The 9,406-nt window shown below is 46.7% G+C and overlaps 1 protein-coding gene across 1 annotated transcript; it reads right to left on the bottom strand.

The window, feature by feature from the left end:
• Positions 1-181: 181 nt before the first annotated feature.
• MRPS18B (mitochondrial ribosomal protein S18B) lies at positions 182-9,227 on the bottom strand. The gene is made up of 7 exons (XM_007973241.3): positions 9,088-9,227; positions 7,436-7,544; positions 7,231-7,328; positions 7,046-7,114; positions 3,623-3,689; positions 1,535-1,594; positions 182-975 (listed from the first exon to the last, which is right to left on the bottom strand). Exons 1-7 carry the CDS (start codon positions 9,163-9,165, stop codon positions 680-682), a joined length of 777 nt encoding a protein of 258 aa, XP_007971432.1. The 5' UTR covers positions 9,166-9,227; the 3' UTR covers positions 182-679.
• Between the last annotated feature and the right edge of the window lie 179 nt (positions 9,228-9,406).

Below are 9,406 nucleotides of genomic sequence, written 5' to 3'. Positions count from 1 at the left end.
TCTTGACAGAGTGGCACAGCTGCCCATCCCCAGCTTCTAGTCCCAAGCGTCACTGGCAAGGCTGGCTTAAGCCTGACCACTCATCTCCCCACAGCACCACCTAATCGCTTATATGAAAAGAACATCACTCAGCCCACCCCCGCTAATGGTATTCATGGTAAACAGCCCAAAGCAAACTACAGACAGGAGAGTAGAGCTTTATTGTGTAAAAGCTGAGTTGGTGTAAGTCTGAAACAGCAACAATGTTTAGCCCAGCCCATCTATTTACAATATATAGGGGTTGGGGTTTCCCATACACCTCTGTCTTGCCCTCCCTCAGCCTCAAGATTTATCCCTATCAGCAACATTCATTTATTTCCTGGATTTGTCATTGGCTACAAAAGACACAACTCTTCAGGGTGATATCCCATCATATAAACCTACATACACATTATCTCCTAGTCCCTCTGGCTCTCTTCCCTTTTTTTTTTTTTTTTGAGACAGGGTCTGGCTTTGTCACCCAGGCTGGAGTGCAGGGGTGCAACTGCAACTCATGACAACCTCCGCCTCCTGGGATCAAGTGATCCTCCCTTAGCCTCCCCAATAGCTGGGACTACAGGTGTGCAGCACCGCACCCAGCTAATTTCTGTATTGTTTTGTTAAGCCACCATGCCTGGCCTCTCTTCCCAGTCTACAGCTCCTACAGAGCACTCTGAGGGTCTGTCTGCCCAGTGAAGGAGGCTTCCGCTGGTGCTGTAGGGGGCATCTTGGGCATTGACTCAGGTGGGGGGCCACTCTCTTCTCGGAGATGACCCTGGTAAAGCCGGCGAAGGCGTGACAGTTCTCTCTCTGGTGGCTGTTTCCAGTTGTACCATGGGTACCAGGGGTCACCTGAGATCAGGGTGGGGGCTGGCGGAGTAGCACTCACAGCCCCATGAGAGGTACTGAAGTCACGGTCCCGTGGTTCAACCTGGGGGATGTGGTAAATGAGGAGACCTAAGGGATTAAAAAAGAAGAGAAATTTAAGAGGGAATGAGGAGGGTGGTTTAGATGAAGAAAAAGGATTATAAAGGGAGGGACCAGTCAGAGCCACTGGGTACATTTATGTATGTTGTATACTGCAAACAGGTGAGACTGGCCCAGAGGGCAAATGTGGGCTGACATACTGCTGGGGCTCTTGCTTACAAAGCTATGCAGCCCTGAACAAGGACTATGAAGCTGCATCTATACCTTTTACTAATTTATGCAGCAGTGCCATGTAGTCCAGGGCCAGACATTTATATAAAGATCTTCCTATGATCTTGCTATGGCATTGAGACCAGCAGTTGTAAAATAGGAGGGAAAGGGATGGAAAGACAAAGACCAAGGAGACAGGGTAACGATAAAGTAAGACAGGAGAAGGGACAGGGGACAATGGAATGTCAGAAGAGACTCAGGAAGAACATGCTGGTTGCTACCATCTTGAACAGGTGTGAGCATTTATATCCATAATCTAGCCCTAAGTCACCTTCCTTATACCTAAACAAAACTGCCGTGTGCCCCGTCTCATGCTCACCATGATCCCTGGCTTTCTGGATGGCCTGGGTCAACCTCTTGTGCTGCTTCACACAGACTCCTGTGGGGAGAAAAATAACTTGTTCTTTAAGGCACAGCAAATAATAGAACACAACTGCTTCCGTATGGTGAGAGAGGAGAAGACTGGGAAGGACTGGCTTTACCTAATGACCCCTTTCCCCTGACCTCTCCAAGGACCTCAGTATCCCCATCTGCCCAATGGAAAGAATCTCCCCCATCTCTTGGAGAGCTGGGATAAAGATTTAGGAGGGTCTAGCCACTACAGATAAGCTATTTAATGGTAAAGCCTCCAAGACAGGGAGCAGAACACAATTTAATGGGCAAGTGTGGTTAATTAGAGAGTTGACTTGAACAATCCACAGAGAAAGATTCAATAAAGAGAAGAGATTTCAGAGTTGGGGAAGGCAATCTGAGAGAGTAACAATAATAGTCCCTTCAGCCTTTACAGCTTGACTATAAGAAACTCTTGACAAACTGAACACTGATTGTACTGCCACCCCTAATAATGGTGAATTCAGATTCATTCTCTGCAAGGCTGGGCACGGTGGCTCATGCCTATAGTCCCAGCATTTTGGGAGGCTTAGGCAGGAGGATCACTTGAGTCAGAAGTTCAAGACCAAAGTGGCCAAAATGGTGAAACCCTGTCTCTACTAAAAATGCAAAAAAAATTAGCCAGGCACAATGGCACGGGCTTGTAATCCCAGCTACATGGGAGGCTGAGGCAGGGGAATTGCTTGAACCCAGGAGGTGGAGGCTGCAGTGAGCCGAGATCACGCCACTGCTCTCCAGCCTTGGGTGACAAAGTAAATGAGATTTCGTTGCAAAAAATATATATATATGTATTAGTCTCCACCGGGCACAGTGGCTCACGCCTGTAATACCAACACTTTGGGAGGCCGAGGTGGCTGGATCACCTGAGGTCGGGAGTTCGAGACCAGCCTGACCAATGTGGAGAAACCCCATCCCTACTAAAAATATAAAATTCACCAAGCATGGTGGTATGCGCCTGTAATCCCAGCTACTCAGGGGGCTGAGGCAGGAGAATCACTTGAACTTGGGAGACAGAGGTTGCAGTGAGGCAAGATCCTGCCATTGCACTCCAGCCTGGGCAACAAGAGTGAAACTTCGTCTCAAAAACAAAAAAAAAAATTCTCTGCAAATTTGTCTTGCTTCAGAGCAGGGTTAGCAAAAATTTTCTGTCTAGAGTCATATAGTAAATATTTTAAACTCTGCAGGTCCTGTGGTCTCTGTCTCAGCTACTCAACTCTGCCATTGTAGCATGGAAGCAATTGTAGACAATATGAAAACAAATGGACATGGCAGTGGGCCAGATTTGCCCTGTGACTGTAGTTAGGGAATAGATATAATCCTGAATTGTTAAATTTACAACTCCAAGTTTGGAAAATCTAATTCAATTGACAATGATATAAAATAACTTATGTGATAATTTGCGAGAAGTCTTTCGTAAAAGTGAAAAGACCCTATAGAAAGGAATTAATCACCGTTCATCAATTAAAAACTACATTTAGACAGTTTGCTTACAGAAGCACTTGCTTTTTTCTTTTTCCTTTTTTTTTTTTTTTTTTTTGAGATGGAGTTTCACTCTTGATGCCCAGGCTGGAGTGCAATGGCGCAGTGTCAGCTCACTGCAACCTCTGCCTCCTGGGTTCAAGCGATTCTCCTGCCTCAGCTTTCCGAGTAGCTGGGATTACAGGCATGCACCACCACGCCCAGCTAATTTTGTATTTTTAGTAGAGACAGGGTTTCTCTACGTTGGTCAGGCATTGGTCAGGCTGGTCTCGAACTCCCAACCTCGGTGATCCGGCCGCCTTGGCTTCCCAAAGCGCTGCAATTACAGGCATGACCCACCATGCCCAGCTGTACTTGTCCTTTTCTTTTGTCCACATTTAATTGCTTTAGCCCCCAGTAAACCAAGATTTCCAAAAGGTTCAGCCAGACCTTTTAAGCTATAAGTAGGAGCCACTGAACGAATAACTATTGAACAACTACATAAACAAAACATGCCACAAGGAAAAGCTCTCTGGTGGTGCAGGGATGATGGGCTAACCTGTGTATAGAGAATGGAAGATGATACCCGTGTGGGCGCAGACAAACTGTTCCAAGAGCTTCACGTTCTGTAGGGGAAAGTGGTAGAGAAACGTGAGGAAAGAGGAAGGGAGAACAGCAAGATCTTTGGACACTGCAAGTACACAATCCCTACATACCCACATGGACCACCTTCACCCGTCTATAGCTCTCCAGGTGCTATCCTCTCATCCCTCTACAGCTCTCCAGGTGCTATCCTCTCATCCCTCTACAGCTCTCCAGATGCTATCCTCTCACCCCTCTACAGCTCTCCAGGTGCTATCCTCTCACCCCTCTACAGCAATCCAGATGCTATCCTCTCACCCCTCTACAGCAATCCAGATGCTATCCTCTCACCCCTCTACAGCAATCCAGATGCTATCCTCTCACCCCCATACAGCTCTCCAGATGCTATCCTCTCACCCCTCTACAGCTCTCCAGATGCTATCCTCTCACCCCCATACAGCTCTCCAGATGCTATCCTCTCACCCCTCTACAGCTCTCCAGGTGCTATCCTCTCACCCCTCTACAGCTCTCCAGATGCTATCCTCTCACCCCTCTACAGCTCTCCAGGTGCTATCCTCTCACCCCTCTACAGCAATCCAGATGCTATCCTCTCACCCCTCTACAGCAATCCAGATGCTATCCTCTCACCCCTCTACAGCAATCCAGATGCTATCCTCTCACCCCCATACAGCTCTCCAGGTGCTATCCTCTCACCCCTCTACAGCTCTCCAGGTGCTATCCTCTCACCCCTCTACAGCTCTCCAGATGCTATCCTCTCACCCCTCTACAGCTCTCCAGGTGCTATCCTCTCACCCCTCTACAGCTCTCCAGGTGCTATCCTCTCACCCCTCTACAGCAATCCAGATGCTATCCTCTCACCCCTCTACAGCAATCCAGATGCTATCCTCTCACCCCTCTACAGCAATCCAGATGCTATCCTCTCACCCCCATACAGCTCTCCAGGTGCTATCCTCTCACCCCTCTACAGCTCTCCAGGTGCTATCCTCTCACCCCTCTACAGCTCTCCAGGTGCTATCTTCCTTCATGTCCCAGTTGGGCTTCATCAATTCACTGAATCCATCCTTGCACATCCCATATTCTGTCACTGTGCTCCCAAAGAAATCTCTTATGCACAGGTTAAGTTTTTTTTTTTTTCTTTGAGACGGAGTCTCCCTGTGTCGCCCCGGCTGGAATGCAGTGGCACGATCTCAGCTCACTACAACCTCCGCCTCCCAGGTTCAAGCAATTCTCTGCTACTCCTCCCGAGTAGCTGGGGTTACAGGTGCCCGCCACCACACCTGGCTAATTATTTTGTATTTTTAGTAGAGACGGGGTTTCACCATCTTGGCCAAGCTGGCCTTGAACTCCTGACCTGGTGATACACCCACCTTGGCCTCCCAAAGTGCTGCGATTACAGGCGTGAGCCACCATGCCCAGCCTGCAGAAGTTAAGTTCTAAAGTCAGCCTTTAGGTGAAAAACTGGGACTGGTCATTGGAAATCCCAGAAATCACCCAAAAAATGATATTGTAATGTGTATGTATAAACAACTAATGTATTTAATAGCATACTGAATATAATTTATATAGTAAGAATAATTTTACAGTTTACATAGAACAACCCTCACTCAGCAAATTAACTGTAGGAAATGAGACTCTTGAGAAAAAAGCAGATACACTGTGGAGTAGAATGCAAGCGGAATCACCTGTGCTACTAAATTTGTAACATTTCTTTCTCTCAGTTATATAATTAACTATAATCTCTGTTTTGTTTTGTTTTTGAAATAGAGTCTTGCTCTGTTGCTCAGGTTGGAGTGCAATGGCACAATCTTGGTTCACTGCAACCTCCATCTCCCAGGTTCCAGTGATTCTCCTGCCTCAGCCTCCCAAGAAGCTGGTACTACAGGCACCCGCCACCACGCCTGGCTAATTTTTTTTGTATCTTTAGTAGAGATGGGATTTCACCATGTTGGCCAGGCTGGTCTCGAACTCCTGACCTCAAGTGATCCACCCACCTTGGCCTCCCAAGGGATTACAAGCATAAGCCACCACACCTGGCCATAATCTCTTTTTATAACTAATCATATGCAGTCAAAACTGGGGAATTATCTATGGGACTCCTGAATAACCTGTGTCAGAAGGGTTCTTATTGCAGTCAAATACCCCCATTTTCTGACTGTTATCCAAATGCTCTACTACTTCCCTGATGACCAGCCATACAGCTTCTGCTCTAATACTTTTGCTGCAAGCTCAGAAGAACGCTTTCCTATTATTACCTATTTTATTAATGTAATGTTTTCAAATTCTTGGTGTTTGTTTGTTTGTTTTGTTTTGTTTTTTGAGGAGTTTCGCTCTTTTGCCCAGGCTGGAGTGCAGTGGTGCAATCTCAGCTCACTGCAACCTCCACCTCTTGGGTTCAAGCAATTCTCCTGCCTCAGCCTCCCAAGTAGCTGGGATTATAGGCGCCTGCCACTATGCCTGGCTAATTTTTGTATTCTTAGTAGAGGCAGGGTTTTGCCATGTTGGCCAGGCTGGTCTCGAACTCCTGACCTCAGGTGAACCACTCTCCTCGGCCTCCCAAAGTGCTAGGATTACAGGCATGAGCCACCACGCCCAGCCAGTATGTTTCCAAATTCTTTAAAGGAGCAAATCCTGTCTTTCTCACATATTGAAGGCTTTCTGAAAAATACTAGACTCTATCTTGCCCTCCGGCCTCACGTCCCAGCATGCCACTGAACATTGACAAGGAAATATAAAAAAACCTCAGGAAGAAAGTGGGCCAATATACTTTGTAATAACAGTAAAGAATACAAACGAATCTTTGGATATTGCTCTCCCACTAGAAATAGCCATTTCGCTGGCTGGGCATGGTGGCTCACACCTCCAATCCCAGCATTTTGAGAGGCCGACGCGGGCGGGTCATGAGGTCAGGAGTTTGAGACCAGCCTGGCCAATATGGTGAAACCCTGTTTCTACTAAAAATACAAAAAGTAGCCAGGCATGGTGACACACGCCTGTAGTTACAGCTACTTGGGAGGCTGAGGTGGGAGAATCGCTTGAACCCAGAAGGCGGAGGTTGCAGTGAGCTGAGGTCACGCCAGTGCACTCCAGCCTTGGCAACAAAGTGAGACTCAGTCTCAAAAGAAATAGCCATTTCTCTTACCTGCCAGTTTAGACTGTAAATTTCACAGGCATAGGATAAAACTTGCAGTAAAATCCATAGTAGAAGGTAAAAGACTGGAGAGAGAAATGTTTTTATAATGCCAGAAACAGTTACTACAAAATAAACTGTAGGGCCTCCAGGATATACGAAGTGTGGGGCACCTACAGTAATCTCTTTGGCACTGCAAAGGGGCTCCTAATCTTTATTTTTCTTACCATAAAAAGAAAAGACTCTCCTTACCCTAAAGTCAACATGCAACTTGTGATCTCGGCAGATGGGGCAGGGATTCCCAGCAACTTTATTCCCACGCTGTAGAGAGAAAAAAACCAGCAGTTAAGGATGTTCAAACCCGTCAGAAAAAGTGCTGCTGTTACTGTTACTTGTGGCCTCTACCCCCACTCCACATCCCACTCTCAGAAACTCACAATACATGTTTTCCGAGTCCGCTGTGGGGGTACACCACCCTTGTGGTTGCGGCGGTAGTCAGCCCAGACAGGGCGAGAACCATATCGCTCCTGGTATTCTGAAATGAAAGATCATACAAGTTATTCCTGGGTGGGAGTGTAGTGGGTGGCTCTATCCACTTATCTTAAATCCTATCTGACCCTCCCTTTCCCCATTTAGAGGTACCTTCTGATTCCAGATATTTCCAGGGTTCATCCTTATAAGGAGAAATGGGACCTGGGGACAAAGAATCTTCCTTAGAGGGAGGTTTGGTGCAAAGAGTCTGGAGGGGAACCTATAAAGGAGCAGAAAAAAATAAAAGAATGAGTTCAAGGAAAGAACTCAATGGTTTGCTTATCACACTTTGGAAAGAGGAGGAATGCATACATATTGCATTAATGGAATATAACAGGAATACATATGTAAGTTTTTTTGTTGGGTTTAAACTGACATAAATCAACAACCACTCTCCTTTTCTACAACTGGATCCTGAAAGAAAAGCTAAGTTAGCGGATATATGCTGAAAAACAATCTTATTTCAGAAGACAATTAAAAAGTCTAGTACAAGGCCAGGCGCAGTGGCTCACGTCTGTAATCCCAGCACTTTGGGAGGCCGAGGCGGGCGGATCATGAGGTCAAGACATCGAGATCATCCTGGCCAACATGGTGAAACCTCATCTCTACCAAAAATACAAAAAATTAGCTGGGCGTGGTGGCATGTGCCTGTAGTCCCAGCTACTCCGGAGGCTGAGGCAGGAGAATTGCTTGAACCCGGGAGGCGGAGGTTGCAGTGAGCCAAGATCGCACCACTGCACTCCGGCCTGGCAACAGAGTGAGACTCCATCTAAAGAAAAAAGAAAAAAAAAATCTAGTACATAAAAGGTAGTCCTGCTTTTTGGAAATGAATTGATTCTGGTGGAAGAATAAAGAGGAAGGATATCTAGGTTCTCAGAACCAAGATGTGTGGTGGGGAGGGGATGCTGAAGACAGGTGAGTCTCCAAATCAATACAATGAAGTCACTGAGTTGCCCATTTTCATAAAAGCTGAAGGTCAACAATCTACAGGGCAGAACAAACTTGAGTCCTAACGCTAGTTTTAAAGCTACCAAGGCTGTTATTAAGTCTGTGTTGACCTCTGTCACCACTCTTCAGTCCCACTTTAGGGAGTGGCAGCTGGGCAAGCCTTTCTATCTCACCGTGCCCCACCAAGAACCTCCAGAGAGGTGAGTACACAAGACTGGAGGGAAACCTCAATTCAAAGGACGGAGTTAAGTTCTCATAACTCTGATAAGAAACTGATTTAATAAAGAGAGCTGAGAAACTGTCCTCAGGTCGTAAGAATATATCCTGACCTTACTGGGAAATAGCAAGGTGGGTAGAAATTAGGATCCCTAATTTCCCTAAGGACATTCCTGAGCAACACAGATTTAGACACGACCTGCACAGTTAAGAGCTGGTTGTGGCGCTCGCTTGGGGAGCACATATGTTACGCTAAAATTGCAACGATACAACATTAGCATGGCCCCTTAATTATTTAAGTAATTTTCAAAAAGCTGGTTATGCATAACTGAGGGTGGACGGGGGTCAATTTTATCACTTAATTATTTTACTGAGATGGCATTTTGGAAGAAGGATGACACCTAACCCTGGGGCTTAGTCCTCAGCTCGGGATTAGAAAACGCGCGGTGTATGGGAGGGGGTTGCTGGAAGTACTGCCTAGACAGCTAAGATATAAACACGTGGGAAGGTCTCCACTCGTGGATTCCTGACAGCGGAGCGACGACCTAGAGAAGGTATAACCAACTTGGGGTTGTGCAAAATGTCCTTCGAGGAGTTACCTGAACTCTGTGGGCACCTCGGAAGAGAGAAAGCATAGGAAGCCGCCTCAGCAGGGTGTTTAATACGGACGCCGCCATCTTGACGTACGCCCAGCACAGGCATGCAAGGAAAGGCAACTGCGCATGCTTCAGGAAACTGACTAGGGCAGGGCCAAGGACAAGCCCGCAGTGCGGAAGGGGGCCGGACGTTTGCGTCAGGACGGAAGCGTGAAAGGGAAGGCATGGGCGGAGAAGCTAATTTCAACTGCGTCACAATCGAATTAGACCTCAAAATTGCATTTTTTCTTGGCCAGTCACTACGACTCTTAGATCTCTTTGT

This window comes from Chlorocebus sabaeus, chromosome 17 (genome assembly GCF_047675955.1).
Source record: "Chlorocebus sabaeus isolate Y175 chromosome 17, mChlSab1.0.hap1, whole genome shotgun sequence".
NCBI classification, from domain to species: Eukaryota; Metazoa; Chordata; class Mammalia; order Primates; family Cercopithecidae; genus Chlorocebus; species Chlorocebus sabaeus.
The sequence above is the reverse complement of the archived record's forward strand: the minus strand, read 5'-3'. Positions and strand labels throughout refer to the sequence as shown.

Coding starts and splice junctions, on each gene's coding strand:
- MRPS18B (XM_007973241.3), bottom strand. CDS start 9,165: ATGGCGGCGTCCGTATTAAACACCCTGCTGAGGCGGCTTCCTATGCTT. Junction 7,115..7,230: donor GGACTCGGAAAACATGTATT/GTGAGTTTCTGA, acceptor TTCTCTCTACAG/CGTGGGAATAAAGTTGCTGG. Junction 3,690..7,045: donor AGTTGCATGTTGACTTTAGG/GTAAGGAGAGTC, acceptor TTTCCCCTACAG/AACGTGAAGCTCTTGGAACA.